The 17497-nt window shown below is 40.3% G+C and overlaps 1 protein-coding gene across 12 annotated transcripts in view; it reads left to right on the top strand.

Annotated features, from left to right (window-relative positions):
• The window catches only part of NAV2 (neuron navigator 2), a 389060-nt gene that overhangs the window by 280560 nt on the left and 91003 nt on the right, over positions 1–17497 (top strand). For all 12 annotated transcript variants that reach the window (XM_027696304.1, XM_027696303.1, XM_027696298.1 and 9 more), the window contains 4 exons: positions 307–1405; positions 3749–3861; positions 7207–7315; positions 9058–9447. In XM_027696304.1, the coding sequence (XP_027552105.1) occupies positions 307–1405; positions 3749–3861; positions 7207–7315; positions 9058–9447 (1711 nt within the window). The remainder of the gene's footprint in view (positions 1–306; positions 1406–3748; positions 3862–7206; positions 7316–9057; positions 9448–17497) is intronic.

The raw sequence follows: 17497 nt of genomic DNA, 5'->3' as shown, positions 1-17497 counted from the left end.
AAGGGAGAACACATTGCAAAACACATTTTGGTTTGAATTGGAAGAGATTCTTTTTTTTTCTTCTTTTTCTTGAAACAGCAAGTAAATGTAAATTATACAGTAGGAGCTCATTGCTTTTCTGCTGGGTAGGAAAAGAAAACTGGCTTTTATTTTCTCTAAATCATGCTGATGTTGAAAATACCGATAGGTGTCTTTTTAATGTTATTAGTGTAAAGTTCTTAATGTTTCATTACAGAAATGATGCTAACTGTAATATGAGGTACTACCGTGTTCGTTTTTTGGGTTATTTTTTTGTGTTTTTTCCAGAGCCGGCAGACAGTACAGCCTCCCAGCCCACAGGAATGAATGAAAATGTCTCATCCTCAGTTCAAAGCTGCGGCAGCACTGTTAGTTGCAATAACTCATCAGCCATCCCTCAGCCCAGCTCTGCTATTAAACCTTGGCGCAGCAAGTCCCTCAGTGCTAAGCACACAGCTACGTCTTCCATGTTATCTGTAAAGCAGCCGGTAGTGGAGCCTCCAAAGCCACCCTCAGAAATCGCCAAAACAACTCCTAACGGTCAGAAATCCATGCTTGAAAAATTAAAACTCTTCAACAGCAAAGGAGGTTCCAAAGCAGGAGGGATGACGCTGGAGGCTCCGGGGTCTCGGGACAACAGTTGTGAAAAGCTGGAGACGCTTCTCAGCTTTGAGGAGAGCGAAGAAATTGATGCCGCCAACCAGAACGTGAACAACCCAGGATCGATGTCCAGTAGTCCCAAAATTGCACTCAAGGGAATTGCACAAAGGACTTTTAGCCGGGCACTAACTAATAAGAAAAGTTCTCCAAAGGGTAACGAGAAGGAGAAGGAGAAACAGAAAGAGAAAGAAAAGGATAAAAGTAAAGACATTACAAAGAGAACATCTATCACTGAAAAGCTGGACCTGAAAGAGGAACCAAAAGAGGAACAGACAGCACTAGCAACAACAGAGATGCCAAAAAAGTCCTCCAAGATCGCAAGCTTTATCCCTAAAGGAGGAAAGCTGAACAGTGCCAAGAAGGAGGCCTCTGCCCCTTCGCACAGTGGAATACCAAAACCAGGAATGAAAAACACCACAGGGAAATCCTCAAGTGCCCCCGTTCCTGCAAAGGAAGGCGAGAGAAGCCGTGGCGGGAAGGCCAGCTCGGGGCTCTCGCATCAGAAGTCCCAGCTGGACGGCCGTCATTCCAGCTCCTCGTCCAGCCTCGCTTCTTCCGAGGGAAAAGGCGTAGGAGGCCTCAACAGCAGCAGCAGCAGCCAGGCTGTGAACGGGCCCGCCGTGACAACACACACCACAGGGAGCAATACTGTGAGTGTTCAGCTACCTCATCCCCAGCAGCAATACAGCCACCCGAACACCGCCACGGTCGCCCCCTTCATGTACAGGTATGGGAGAATCCTCCAGTGGGATGTTCGAATGGGATACCTGGGAGGTTCATTTTGGACGCTCTTTTCGGGGGGGGTGAAGCAGCAAGGTAAATGCTGCTGCATGTAAAAGTTCTTGCTTTGAGAGAGTAGACAATTTATGCCCTTACACAAAAACTCAGGGCAAAGGCTGTCAGACCAAGATGTTGTGATAGATAGGAGGGGGAGTAATTGTTGTGTCTCCCCCTGCTAATAGGTAAGATGAGAATCTGAACAGCTTCTTGACCAGGTGCTGGTCTTCTACATGGTACCAGAACATGTCTCAGGTTTGTTCCGTACATCATGGCTTTAAAAGTTGTAACACCACCAATTTATGATGTAGATATGCTCATGGTCTTCAGGGTAGCAAACAGTGATGGACGTGCCTCACTGTAAGCAGGAATGGGAAATTAAAAAAGATAATAAAAAACATCCATTAGTATAGGTAAGGCGACACAACAAGTCTGCCGTTCTGTGCATTAACACTAAATGAGATCAGCAAAAGAGCAGCCAAATGAGGTCACAGCTAACCTTTGTCTAGTCCATTTTCTGTTTGAAGCATCTTATGTTAGACAATGGGAAGTGTAACAAGAGGGAAATCAATAGCAAAGATCCCTAAAGACATGTGACTGGGACACAAGAAGTTCTTCAGTTGGATGGTGGGATTTTTGGTTTGGACAGATATCTTTTAGTTTTCTTTGACACCGCTTAATTTTTTCATAGGAAGAGGATGCAAGCAGTTATTCTGTCTTCATCATCTTCCTTCTGTTCATGATTTGAGAGACCTTTATCACATCCTTCCCTTCCATAAGACCTCCTCCGGTTGAGTCACAAGGTGCAGAAGGGACCCTCTTGCTTTCTAAACTCCTCCTCAGAGAGGAGTCCGGGTGCAGCTGGACCCAGTCCTTAGCCCCAGACTTTGTCAACTTTGTTCATGCCTAAAGGATTATATAGGTGTAATTGAACTTCTTTGTAACTTTGTCCTGCAGGATTAAGGATGACAAACCAGATATATTTATATAAAGATAAATTATTTATTATGATAATGATTAGACTAAAAGATCTTAATCAGAATTATTTACTACAGAATATGGGAAGCTATAACTACTGGTGTAGTGTAGTGCATTATTTTGAAGCAATGTTGAAGGAATTATATTAAAGCTAGCAAAAACAATTATTATGTAAAGATTGATATTACTCACCCATACCCACAACTGTGGGCAAATCTCTTTTGCTCAGGCTTGAGGGCATCCCCACTCAAGGGAGGAATCTCCACACACACTCCAAGAAAAGGGGGGTGTTAGAAGACTCTGCTTTTAAAGAGTGGGACTGGACTTTAGTAGTACAAAGAGATTGACTGTCAGTCATATGTCTCCTGGGCAGCTGTGTCAGCTTAGCATCTTTAGTTATCAGAAGTATCACTTGTTTGTTCCTTTATCAGGTACTTCATCAGGTCTGCCACATCTTCACCTCACTATCAGGATGTTTAACTTTGGGATTGATAAGTCAGGCTGGTTTCAACATTATTCAACACCAAAATTCAGCAGCATGAGGCCCCCTTCTCCTTTCACCCACCAACAGCTTTGAAAATAGGGTATTGTTCAAGTTGTTTTACCCCCACTTCAGGCAGAGCATCCTGCTACAAGGGTCAGCTGAAATTAAGAATATTGCAATAGTCATTTCCCACTGTGTCTTCACTTTTGTACAGCACTTACCCCTTGGGCAGGAGAACCTCCAGATGTTTGTTTATGTGGCTCTATGAGCAAAACACAGCACAATGAGTAAAGTGAAATGAGTCACAATATATTACTCAAATCTGACAGTATATTCATACCACATCACCTTTCATTACCATTCGATATCAGACATTGGAGTTTGAAGTTGGTTTTACCCAGTCATTTCTTTTAAAAATACAAATGCCAGTTATTGAAGGGAAACCAGCAGTAGTGTAACATGCCATCACACACTACCTGCTTTATCTTCATGCAGTACAGACTTTATTAGAGAGGATCAGATTAGCCACGCCAACTGATGTTATTGATAACTAAAATACAGCTGGAAATCCAAGTGTCTTAAAGACCCTGTCTGAAGAGCTGTGAAGCCTATCTTTGACTATGAATTTTTTATTTTTTACACTTGAGTGCTTGTTTCCATTTCTAGGACGTAATTCAACATGGGACTAATGAATTATGTAAAATCAGCCTGCTGGTCTGTTCTGGAGAGTGGGACAGAGTGGCTGATGGCAGGTGCACTCGTCTCCTTGTTATACTGGAGATACTTTTGATGGAGAGTGACTACACATCCCTGTTTTGTTTTGCCTCCCAGATCTCAGAAAGACAATGAAGGGAATGTAACAGCCGAGGCCAGCACAGGAGGGGTCAGCATGGATTCTGCTCTTTATGTGAAAACTGCCCAGCCTGCTCTCGAAGACCTCTCAGGTATGTCCTGGCAACATGACCAATTACTGACTGTGATCTGGTCGAATAAGAATGGGCTAAAGCAAGCTGGTTTTATTCCTGATGCTTTAGTTCTCAGTAGTTATGGTATTTCTTTCAGCTTGTCAGCAGTGGAAACTGGGTGTAAATAATTTGAATGCTAGATGCTCGAGTTCAGCACAATGGAGTGCTCCTCAAATTCCTTGAAATTATTAGGAATTCTGTGTACCTAATGTTTCTCTAGTAGGATTAAGCTACTATAAGGATCCTAAGTATTCCAAGCATTTGATATTTATTGTTTATATTTAAAAACTTTGTTTCAGAGCTTACAGAAAAGATTAAGTTTATTTCCTTGATGTTTTGGTTTGTTTATAGGTTTGAGGGAATCTCAGTATCACTCACATGAATCTGATGCATTTGAGAAATAGCCTTTGCAGCAACAGGGACCAAAATCCAGCTACAATTTACTGTGTCCAGTATAGAGAAGCTGAAACTGATTGTAGCTGGAATACTAGCAGTCTGAATTAGAAAATACTTCATATATTTATCTAGAATTCCTGCTACTGTAAGAAGTATATGATAATCAGCAAAAATTTTTAAGCTTAACAATATAACAAAATGATTTTTAGCAACCATATTCTATTAATGTGCAGATGTACAGTAGAATCTACTAGATTCTACTGATTTGATCTAAAATTGTTTTTAAAGTCACAGTCAAGTCTCCTCCTGTTCCAATATCAGCGATATCAATGACTTTTCTCACTGCATGCTCTTGCATTTATCCAATCTGTAGAATATCTCAGGTTTTTTTCATCTACTTAGTCTTGGTGTCCTCGAATTTAATGTGGGTTTTGAAACTTTCCAAGAATGCCCTTCTTGGAAAATGATGTGGCTCAAAGTTTCACAATCAGACTAATTTCATACTGCATTACGTATTCTGTCAAATCTGCCTTTATACCTGTGTGCACGTGTGCTGATGGCAAAGCTGAGAGGCAGAGTCATCGGGGAGGAAAAGAGCTTCAGGAATGCATAAATGGGTGTATCTGTGTGTACAATTTATATATAGGTGGATTAAGTATTTGAAAGGCAAAGAAATGGTGCAAGGGATAAAATCCTTGAGGAGGTTTTTGGGCCTAAGAGTTTTTCAGTATTACCTCTTAATCATCATATTGCCTAGCCTGGATGTATTTCAGCCTGTAAACTTAGAAGAAGGGCTTATAGACCACAAAAGGGCTTTAGTCTTTAATGACAGATGTTATGTAAATACAAACTATTACTTACATAGAATATGTAAGTTTTGGGATCCAAAAGCAGAAGACAGCTGACAACCTCAAACAAGAGATGCAAAACCCAGCTGTGCACAGCCAGACCCCAACAGCAGCATCCAGAAAGGGGTCTTGGGGGAAACAGAGCAAACAAGACAAACAGTCCCTGAACCCAATTGAACTAGAAGTAGTGAGGGACAGATTTATTCTCTCCCTGCATAGCCTTTAATTTAAAAGCACATATAAACCAAAAGAGAGCATAGGTAGGAAAAATGGAAGTGGAATTGTTTAAAGATCCTGCCTGCTCATGAGAAGCTAAGTGGTTTCATAATTAAGTTCTAGTGGCACTATCCAATATCTGCCTTTTAAGTATACCTATAATTTAAGCAGTGGAATGCAATTTAAGTGAAAATTTGGTATGAATTGAGGCATAAGAGGAATCTCAATGGAAATTGGTTTAGTTTGTCTCCTGTGTGTTCTTGTAAGAAGTTACCTACCGTTTGCCTTTGTATGTGTGAGAGAAATGATCTGTAAAAGAGCACTATGACCTTTGTTAAGCTAAAGGCCTATAAATATTTTATATTCTTTACTGCAAAAATTTGTAGATCCATGAGTATAGAAAATGTTTTCTGTCCCAGAGACCCTTTGGCTAAAGGAATCAGTCTTGTTTTGTTAGCTGAATGTTTCCAGTCCAGAAACAGACCATAATTGTTTAACCCTTTGGCTTAAGTGAATTGTAACTCAGGGAGATGATTTCCCAGGGAGTAGAGACTGATGAAAAAAAATTGCTAACATGGACACTAAGCACTTTGGTCTGTAATTTGTGCCACTGCTGCTTTGTAGGCAACAGTGTGTGACTGTGTTTTTCTGTGCCACCAACCTGGCATCTTTTAGAAACATGAAATATAAAACGAAGAATGTAGAAAGTTCCAACAACAGCTCATTTATCTAGTTCTTAACACTTCTGTTATCTGTAATATAGATATCCATCTAAACTAGCAATGGTATGGATGACAAGGATTCTGGCAGCTTAAGAATGCATCACTTGTACAGACAAGGCAGATACAAAACATAAAAAGTTTTACATTTACTGTAGTATTTTCTTTAGTCATGAGTTGTAAACCCTTTAGAATGAAATCATTTCCTTCTGTGCCCAATAGAAGCTTTGTGATGGCTTTTTGGAGGTTTTCTGTTTCAGCTTTCAGCTTACAAAGAATATGCTGGCACTACTAGAAATTCACTTCTCTTCAGCTTCTTAGAAGGTTTAACTCTATAAAGCTCAGCTGAGGTAGCAACCAAAGCATTTCTGAATTGACATCTGAGAGCATGTAAATAAATTATACTAAGACACTAATTGAATTATTAATTTTATAAAAAGAAATTATGCTGAGGCAGTAGGAGGACTTTTTTTATTTACATAAACTGTACTTTTAAAGAGCAGGACATAAATGTGTTTTAGAACAAAGTATTTAAAAAGCAGGGTTTCTAAATGCCATGAGAACTAAGTCATCTCCCAAGTTTGTATTATGTAGCACATTTGGGTAACAGCAGCTGTGTTGTGCTGTTGACAAGCAAGAACTTTTGCTGTTTTACCTGAAACATCACTCAGCATGGAGCATCCAGTCAGCACAGTTTAGTTTATTGGAAAGCTGTTATTGTAGAATGAGCTCTATGTGAAATAGGAAGAAGACCTAGTGAAAATACAGCATTGGAGAAATTGGCTGTGTCAGGTTGATGTTAATTGTGTCAATATGTGAGATGGAAAGGGTGGTATTGATGGAGTATGTATTCTAATGAGGTTGAAAGTTAACCAGAATTTAAACTGGGTCATATGGGGAAATGACAATACAGCAACATCTCAAAGGCAGCCTGTGCGATGAAGTTGACTGCGCAGAGCTCATCTCAGTCAGGATGTGACAATGACAGGTGCCTGCAGAGGGGAATGGAACTTCAATCCTAATCAGTTTAAAGCATTTAGAAAGTCAGTAAAAAAGTGTGCTTGAGCCAGATTCAGGCATAGGTAACAGCTCGGTTCTGTGCTGTTTCCTGCCTTACCCTTTCTCATGGCTTGTTTTTCCTGTAGGAGAGGATCCAGAGACCCGGCGGTTACGAACTGTGAAGAACATCGCTGACCTTCGACAGAACCTGGAGGAAACGATGTCCAGCTTACGGGGAACCCAGGTCACTCACAGGTAATGGGACAACTGTTTATGAGAAAACAGAAATCACTGGGCTCCTTCTTTACATCTCTTAGACCTGGCTGGGTTGCATCCTTGAAAAATGATTAACACTGAAGATACTGGTTTTGTAATTATTGTCTTTAGTGCACAGATTCTGAATACTTTCCACTGGTTACTGAGATGCCTGATGAGTAATTGATGGAACAGGCTGTGTATAGAATAAGAGGTGAAGAATAATGAATTCTTGTTAAATGTGTGAGGTGATGTGTGAATATAAGTAAAATGCTTCTTCATCTTACTGTTGAATAACTGAAGTGCATTACACCCCTCTCCTCCTCTGTGTAATATTTTGTTTAAAAAGCAGGTGAACTGTGCTTGACCCACTTGATCAAGTGGATACCTCGAATTCCTGACCAATCTTTGGTCAAACAAATTTTTGTAATTTTGTTAGTCATCCATGTGTTTAACTGCTTTTATTTTTTAAAGGAGCATTTGGAAATCTTCAGCAATATTTAAAATATGCTGTAAATAAACAAAGACTGCTATTGCATTTAAACATTCTGTGACTTAGATCTTTTCAGTGCTGAACAGGAGGTTTGGGAGAAGAAGCTATTTGGCCCCTAATGAGTTCGGGGCCTTATGGACTCCAGGCCTAAATGAGTTCATTGGGGGCACACTTTGTGTTTTGGCTTTATATCTAAAACTGAGGCAGAGCTTGCAAAGATAAACTCCCAATGCTAGTTTTCTTTTCAAATTTCAATTAATGCAACAACTCATTATGATTTGATTACTGTAACCAGAGGATACGTAGGTTTTTGCAGCATATACGGGACATTGTATTGTGAATGGTACAGTGCTGTTTATTTTAACAAATATCCACAATAAATAAAAAAAGGGACACTGTTAGTTGAGCAGGAAAGGAAAAGAGGAGTTCATGTGGGTAAGAGAAGTTGCAGGTGTGGATTAGCTGCAACTAAGCTGTGAGTATTCAGGGTGTAGTCTTGCAATCTGTACTCATCCCCTGAAATCTCATGGTGTAGCAGTCCCATTTCTAGGCTTCCATATAGAAATAATACCAGTATTCTTAAAATTATACTCAAGTCATGCATATATATGAGTAATTAATTATTTTTCCTGTGTTTACTCCCATGTTTGGGTTTGATCAACTTCAAAACTATTCCTAGTTCATTCATTGGTTTGTTGATATATAAAATACATCTTGAAAGAGAAATTTTTTTACCTTTCTTTTTACTTTTTTCATTTAATCCTCTAGTCAGTGTAGAAATAGCTTCCATCTTGGTGCTGGACACATCTCCAGAATATTAGGGCTTTAATGAATGCAGACAAAAAAAGAAAATGTATCAGAAAAGTAGTACTTCAGCTGGTTTTCCTTTAGTCATCTTATTGTCCCACTCCCTTGCCTAAAGTGGCAAACCCATGGTATAATGGAGTTATATATGATTGAAGATGAAAAAGTTATGCTTTGATACTATGGATAATCCATTAATAAGTTCCTGCTTAAGTCTTCTCACATATATGTTGAGCACCTGAGGTCTGTGTGCAAGAGTGTCATGGAGGAACGGACCTTACTCTTACAGAGTGTTGTAGCAGGTGAATTCTGTTAGCTCTGTTCCTTTCAATCTGTAACTCAGTGAGCGTTCAGGGCGTAGCTCTTGCAGTCACCCGAAATCTCACAGCTTTCCACAGAGCAGCCACATTTAATCCGATGCATCTCGTTTTTTTTTCTCCCCAAGCACACTGGAGACCACGTTCGACACCAACGTCACCACCGAGATCAGCGGCCGCAGCATCCTCAGCCTGACGGGACGCCCGACCCCCCTGTCGTGGAGACTGGGGCAGTCCAGCCCTCGCCTGCAGGCAGGCGACGCTCCATCCATGGGGAATGGGTATCCCCCCCGGGGGAATGCCAGCCGCTTCATCAACACCGAGTCGGGGCGCTACATGTACTCGGCCCCCCTGCGCCGGCAGCTGGCGTCGCGCGGCAGCAGCGTCTGCCACGTGGACATCTCGGACAAGGGCGGCGATGAGATGGACCTGGAAGGCATCACCATGGATGCCACCGGCTACATGAGCGACGGGGATGTGCTGGGCAAGAATATCAGAGCTGATGACATCACCAGCGGGTGAGTTAAGGCCCTGCTTTGTGTGGTTCTCCTGTTGTTTCTAATGGTGCTGTATTTCCATGGTTATTTGGAGAGAGAGTTAAAACCAACACCAAATAAATTCTACTAGTTTTAATAAGTGTTTGGAGAGACAGCTCAATGTCACAATTTGTTCAGTCAGTGGGATTTAAACACATGATTTAAGTTTTAAGTGCATGTTAAGAAAATATTCCTATATATAAACATATCCTTGCACATGCTAAAAAGTTTTCCTGAGTCAAGGTTCACTGTAGTTGTCAAACACATGCTGCAACATTCATTTATGCCCACGAGATGGAGAGAGTGAGGCATTTTTTGTACTTCACTGAACTCTTTTGCTGTCTGAACTTTAAGGGGACAGCTCAATGGAAGGAAATGAGTTTGCGTCTCTGTGTTAGGTAAAATAGGTGTACACGCTAAATGAAGCTTAAAGAACAAGTTAGTGGGCAGAAGTATGAAAGGATGGACAATTATTAACAAGGTTTTACATGAACATTTTGTCTCTGCCTCGAATGGAAAAAGCATTTGTTCTTTGCTCTAAAGTCAGTGTTCAATTCAGGATGTCTCCTCTCAGTTCCTACTGTAACGTACAGTCATTTTCTCATAGCTCAAGTGCATCAGCCTTTTCCCTGTCTGGCCATCTTACCTCCTTTGCTTTTTTGTAATTTTGTTATTTGTGACATTTCTTGTGGCATTGGCTTCTTTGGAAGATTTAGTGTCTCTTACTGGAATAGAAAGCTGGAATCCAGCCGCTGCTGCGTCACTAATTTAACCAGTTCAGTTACACCATCTGGAAACCTCCAGTAATTCTGTCCATTGTGAATACTTGGATATTTTCACACTTTTCAAAAAGTCAGGCGCTTTATTTTCAATTCTTTGTTAGGGAAGCACAAAGTAAAGAAACTGATGCAAAAACCAGTATGAAATTCTGTTTCAGATAAAGCACCAGTAGCTGTAGCTGCATTAACAATGCATCATATCCCTAAAGCACCTTGTGTTTTCCTCAAATAAATCAACTTACACGTGAGTTTTGTAATGTTTATTGTAGTAAGTTACTGCTTTTTCTCTAGACTGTGAATTTTATTCAAACTTGTGGCTGCAGTTTTGGTCTGTAAGTGAGGAAAATAAATTCTGAGTAGCACCATGGTTTCTATAAAACACCTTCAGCAGGAGTTGAGAAGTATCTCTGGCAGTTCAGGCTTTTGCTGCTCATATCCCAGAGGAGCTCCCGTCCTTGCAGATCTTTACTTAGTATATAAAGTTCAGATTCCACGTTGAGGAAAAGGAAAGAAAAAGAAAGCAGTTGAATTTATGAATGATATTGCCAGAAATCTCTGCCCTCGCTCATCTCTGTGTATCATTTCCTTTTCTTTCTGTGTCAGTCTGGTCATCCTGCAAGGTAAAAGATGTGGGTATCCACAGTCTTAAAGTAAAAGTGTGGTCTTTAGATTCTGGGTCTAAGGGACTAATAGTGTAATAAAATTATTTTGTGAGTTGGTACTTCTGTCACCAGTGAGTTATATACCAAGAATAATGCCAAGAATGATGAATCTTGCAGAAAGAGTCATATACTCCCCCCCACCTCACTCGTAGCCTTGAGTGTTAGGACATCTTTTTTCCCCCACTGGTTTTTAGAGGGAGATAACTTTCACTTTTTACTCATGTAACTAGCCACAGATTGATTAATGAGATCTCAAAGTTTTTAGGACAAGCAGTCCACATTTTTTACCTTTAGCTACAAAAACCTGTTTTGCTAAATAATATGAGTTGGTTTATCGATTTATACAGCACTGTTGGAGTCATTGACTAAGTCCCAAGGGCAGAATTGGTACTGTAGGTCAATCCATTGTTGGAAAGATCCAGCTCCATTTCCAGGTTGTGGGCAGGGTTTGGAGGTGGGCAGTTTGGGGGTTCTCTCCTTGCTGCCCTGGTGGGCACTTGGAGAGAGCGTTGCTGGAAGCAGCCTCATACTGTTGGGGTTACATGGTCTATGGAGAGTAATTGTGTGTGGATTCCCAGAGAAGGGAGTGTTGCAATAACAGCATTGGATATAATCCCAATATTAATGGGGAGAGAGGAAAAAAAGAGTGAAAAAAATGAGTATCAGTGAGACACCTAATGACACTGGGCTACCATCTCCAGTGTGAACAAATGTTTGGTAGCCTGTTCCATAAGTTATCTTCCCCAATGTCAGTTTATTCCAAATAGTAAAAAAATAGCATTGTGTTTTCATGGGACAGGAATAATAAACTGCTTAGAAATCAGAGAGTTGGATTGTAAAGAAAACATCCGTGTGACTTGCTGCAGAACAAATCACCAAGATCAATGATAGGGCAAACAGGCTCAGAATTTCCAGAAGCTGAGTTACAGTATGTGGAGAACAGCACAAGAGGGTATTTAGAGCATGAATAGCTCTTTATTAGCTGGTATGTGTTTCACTTTGTCATTTTTCAGAATTGCTACAATCCTGCAGTCTGAAAACCTTGGATCTGTGTTTTCATTGGCGAACTGATAGGGAAGGAAGCCAAAATATTTGTTACAGCCAAAATAAATCCAATAGCCAAGAAAAACTATTTCAGCCCTGTGATCCTGATGCTTTCTCTGAAATGTACTGGGTCATGGGAAGTTTCGTTTGGCCTCCTCTAGTGAATCGGCTCAAGCAGAGCTCTGGCAGACACCGGGATTGCTTTCTTAGGGTTAGGAAGAGTATCTTTGCCAAATGGACAGAAAACAGCTCTTAAACTAAGGAAGTCTCCAGGGGGTGGATCAAAGGTAAGAAGTTGCCTTATTACGGGAGCTAAAACATAATGCGATGATGAAGCAAGAGGACTAAGATTCATGTGAGCTGGGGAGTGAGTCCCCAGCCCCCTCCCTTTGGTGGCTGGCAGAGCTCAAGACTCAGAGCCTCATGAGAAAGTGGCACTCAGAACCCAGAACATACCTACCCCACAGATTGTCCCAGGTGGGGATGTTAATTCTCATAGGTTTTTTGGGTTTGTTCACAAGGTTTTGTCCAGTTCAGTCTCCCTTTAGCTACTAACATACTCATTCCTACCTTTGTCTCCCTCCCCCACCCCAGTCCTCTCTATTGAGATGTAGAGCTAGTTTTCTTTTTATCTATCTTTAGAATGCAGCAACAGGGCTGTTGGTCAAAAAAAACCTTTTAGAATTATTTGCTTTTAATTTAATTAATCCTCTGTCCCTGTTTTCATTACCTTAGTGTGCAGCTTTCTCTGCAGAAAATGCTGGTCACATGTTTTCTCAGGAAATGGCTTTGATTCTGCAAAAACACCATTGTCAAAATCATTTTTTGCAGAAGTACGGCTGTTCCAGCTGTGTTCCAACAAAATGTAGGTTTGATGATTTGACAGCTCAGTTGTTTCAAGGCAGGGCAGTGAGCAGCCTGGGCTGTGGGTCCATGCCAGGCCGGACTTTGAGGCATGCCCAGCTCACTCTTTTGAGTGTATCTCATTAAGAAATGTTGCCTAGTGACTCTCAAACCTCACTTGGCCAGCCTAGCAGTGAACTGCTCCCTCAGCTTTTAGATAAGGACAGAAGGGCACAGCTTGCATACGATGTTCAGGACCACTGTGTTAAAATTCTCCTTGCAGTGACCTCTCATGGGTGCAGTGGCTGTTGGTGGGGGGGGAGATATTTTGCTATTTTATTAACCTCCCCATTTATTTGATGATTTGGGGCTGATATATTCCCATTACAGATCTCGATTTCCACGACCTCTTAGTGTGTTTGTGTGCAAAATGCTCATGGGATTATGATTCCTTCTTGTTTATTCAAATCTTTATGCTCCCTGGGGGTCTTTCTACAAGCACTGCAAGCAGTTGAATTTGGAACATGGATAAAGGATGCTACACGGGAGAACAGGCCACTCTGGACTGGGGAACCCAGCTTTGGCCCTTCTTCTGCTCAGGTCTATCAAACCCACACAGAAGCACTATGCCCTTCATGGATCAGCACCATCATTGAAATAGAGTTCTGAAGTAAGCTTAATTTTAGGAGTTATATCTATTAGGAGGCAAAGAAAAGCTGAAATTGAGGGCTGATTTTGTTGGATGTTGAAAGTAATTGATATTTATAGGATTCTTACAGCTCAATTTCTTGGTTTGTGCTATTTATCAGTCGGGCAGTGATGCATCTTTTTCAGATGTCAGGATCATACATGGCATAATAGACCTTCCCTTGGGCTAAGATTTCAGAGAAAGAGAAGGAGGACTATGCAGTTTGCTGCTAATGAGAATTTGTTGTTGGTAACAGTAGGTAAGAGAAACCCTTCCCTCCTAAGCTGCCTGCAACAGGAATGGTTGCTGCTCCAGGTAACATGTGGCTGGCTGGAAATCAGGAGTGGCTGAGTTAATCCTGGGCTGAATGAGAATGTGTGTGCTCTGTGCATTGATTCAATGTCTGCATAGAGTCTTTTCTGACCTATTTCTTACTGTGTATTTTTCTGTACATTTTGAGTTACAGTGGATTAGTTCTTTACTAGACATTACTCCTTAAATGGTATGATTTTAGTGATAAGTTTTCATCTAAATACAGCAGATGGGTAAAACTGCATTCCTTATATGGCTCTAACAATTCAACGTGACTGAGACTCATTGGGACGTTTATTTTATTTTTCTTCTGTCTTTGAGCAGAGTGTTTATTTGAACTGCCTTTTGTCTTGTTAGGGCTGACTTCTTTTACATTTTGATCTTTTCAACATTGCTGAATAGTATCTATATATGGCAAATAGATAATTAACACAAATAATGAAGGGGTCAGGCAAGCAAAATCAAAAGTTTGACTTTTATGATAACGTATAAGGAAACTTTGACTTCGGACTTCGTAGTAAACCAGGTTGAAACTGAGTTTGAATTTAAAGTCGTAGACATCTGGGTGCTGTAAGACTGAAAAGAAAAAATTATGGCAGTGTTATAACTGTACTTATAGTTCTTTACGGGAGACATGAATAGAATATTGCATAAGCATTTTCTATATTATTAACCTTGTATATTGTTTTAAATGTTCTTAAATATTGCACTCATTTCAGGAATAGTTTTTGTGTCAGCTTCATCAATAAGACAGTGTTTTATCATTTATCACAAATGATATCTCTGATAACATGCTGTCATAGAACTTCTCTTGCAGTGTATGATTCAGGAAGACAATGTAGGCCTCTAAGTTATAAACTTAGACATCAGCTGGAATCAAACTTTTTATTCAGTAATGGTGAACAAAGCTGTGCTAGGTTATGTGTAGTGTTAATAAAATAAACACAGAAGTTGTGGTGTATTGTATTTTTGCTTACTTCTACATACTATCCTATTGCTAATAATTACCAAAATGCCATTTAATAGCAGTTATCTCACTCTGGACTCCTTTCTGTAGTAAACACCTCAGCAGTGTTTGAACCGCTGCATCAGTGACAACAGATTTTTGTAATTTGAATGAAAGGACAGTTTCTAAAGGACAAAATATGGTCCCAGTCTGGGCCTAGCCAGTAGAGGGGGATGCAATCACACTGTGTCAATATGGATCATCTGCAGGAAAAGAGTGGGAATCCAAAGTCACTGTGGAGTTACTGTTCCTCTGCTGCTGACACTGTTGAAAACCTCTGGAGAAGCAGCACTCCCTCCATACTCCTCTTTGGTCACAGGTCATTCCTCTCCTGAACAAAACTAAAGAGGAAAATGAAACTTATTCTACTGCTTATTTCTATGATTTTCATTGAAATAGATTCTGAGGAAGGATTTAGGCATTTAAGTCAAAATTGACACGTGCAAAGCCCCATTGAACAGCAGCCTGATTCTAGTGAGCCTTCCCCTGGCTTCAGGCTATCAGCCTGTGCTTGGTGGGTGTGTCATCTTCTTTTAAGTAATGAGTTTCCACCCAGGTATCCCTGGGGTCCAGAGTGACATTTGCACACCTGAAGGGATTGGCCTCCTGGGTGTTTTCACTAGATTTGTAAAAGAGCTTTAAAAGCAATGGTGGAGTCAGCCTCTTGCTTGAGGTGAAGGTGAATTTGAGGTTAAGGTGCACTTGGCTGACAGTTTGAGTGAGTGTTGAAAAGAGGATCATATAGTAAGGGGACTCTCCTCTGGAACAGGAAGGGGTGCAGTGATGTGAGAAATGCTTTCAGTCTAATATTCTTTTATATATTGACAGTTTCTCTTTGACTATGTGTATCTAAGACTGCTAATTCCACAGGAAACTGGTTTCTTCAGAAGCTCAATCAGAAGCCATTGTCCTGGAGGGAGCAAATGTGGGGACATGTGTGAGATCTGAGCTATAGTGGCAGCAGCCACCCAAATCCTTTGCAGGCCTTGGAATTCCTTGCCTGCAGACTGCTTGAAGCTGAGAAGATGTAGAAAAAAATTTAGCCTTGGACAGCAGTGCTCAAAAATTGTTACTGATGGCTGCTGAATGACTTATGTGCCAGGCAGCCTCAATACATCTCCAGATAGAAAAATACTGATTTCACAGAAGCCACTTATTTCTGTAGATTTCTTTTTTTTTTCCCAGAAAAAGATCTGAGCATTAAGTAGTCAACAGGGGTGAACCTGTTTTGCTTCTAGACTGGTTTGGACAGTGTGAATAAGCAGTACCATTTATGTTATTATTGCTTTATAGGTGAGAGATTTCCCTAAGTAAACTATGAAACTAAAATATGTTTATTAAGTTTTGCACAATCTCCATTTTCCTGTGTTACCTGTCAGTGGAACAGGTATCCAGCAATGACTAGGATTTTTGAGACTGCAAGTAATTTGTTCATGTTTACTCCATGTTTGGATGGAGCATCTTCAAAACAATTAATAGTTCGTTCATTTGTTTGTTAATTGTAAATAGTTACTAATTATTAGTAAAAGTCTATTAATTTATAAATTATAGACTGCCTTAAATATAAATTAAATTTTAAATGAATTGAGCAATAGGTTTGTGCTTCTGTGAACCTGAAAGGTAGGATTTGGTCTAATATTAGGGATTTGAGCATTGTATTAGCAGTCCCAAACTGAAACTCAGGATCTAATCCTTTTCCTGAATGTCTTTGTTGAAATTCACAGGGATCAAAGAATGGAGTTTAAACCAGTCACAGGGATAGGGATTGGAAAGACTTTTGGGAGATATAAACATGGGGAAAGACCATATGGTCAAATGCCAGTGTTATGATGAAAAATGCATGCCAGATTCATACTAAAGTGAGAAATTTGGAATTGTCATCACCCTGCCATTAGTCTAGCATTTCTTTGTAAGTCAAATTTAGGACATATTCCTAGCTGCAATAACAGGATCGTTCTGATCCCATTTATCGTATTTCAGAAACAGCAGTGGAGAATTTTCTCCTGCTGGATTTTAGCGACTGGCAAAGTTAGAGTTGTTCTTTGATACTCAAAGCTTGTTGAGCCTCTTGATCTCATTTAACTGGCTGTAAAGAGACAGATGAAGCCTATTGAAAAAGGAAACATTACAAAGGAAAACATTAAGTATAACAGTGTTACTGTCTGTAGGAGAACACTTCTGCATGTCAAAGCGGATGTTGATACATGATATAATCCAAGGACTGTAATTCCTACAAGCTTTTTGTTTCTTAAAGTTTCGAGCACTTGGGTTGTTGGGCAAATCTTCTGCCAGGAGATACCTGGGCAGCTATTTCCAAGCCAACCTGGAAACCAAAGCACCAAGAGGTGCTGCTCCTAATGCCTGTCCCTTGGCTATCTATTTTCAGACTTGGAAAATTCATATTCGTACATTAAGGAGTGAAATGAATATATATGAAGTGGTAGAGTTGTCAGACCATAAATGTAAGTGTGGTGCTGGCTGAGTGTATCCATGGGTAAGTAGGGAGTGCAGGCAGAAGTCAAGTGATTCAGAACACTGGATTTTACTGATCCCTGGCATAACCTGTTCCTGTTTCCTCAGAGTGCCTTTCAGGAAAGGGAAATAAATCAATTCAGCATCAGAAATAGCCTAAAAATATTACACTTGGAAGGGCTTGTTATGGCATTCAAAATTTCAGAGGCACAGAAAGAGTGTATTT

Source organism: Neopelma chrysocephalum, unplaced genomic scaffold (genome assembly GCF_003984885.1).
Source record: "Neopelma chrysocephalum unplaced genomic scaffold, ASM398488v2 Primary Assembly neopelma1_106b, whole genome shotgun sequence".
NCBI classification, from domain to species: domain Eukaryota; kingdom Metazoa; phylum Chordata; class Aves; order Passeriformes; family Pipridae; genus Neopelma; species Neopelma chrysocephalum.
The sequence above is the reverse complement of the archived record's forward strand: the minus strand, read 5'-3'. Positions and strand labels throughout refer to the sequence as shown.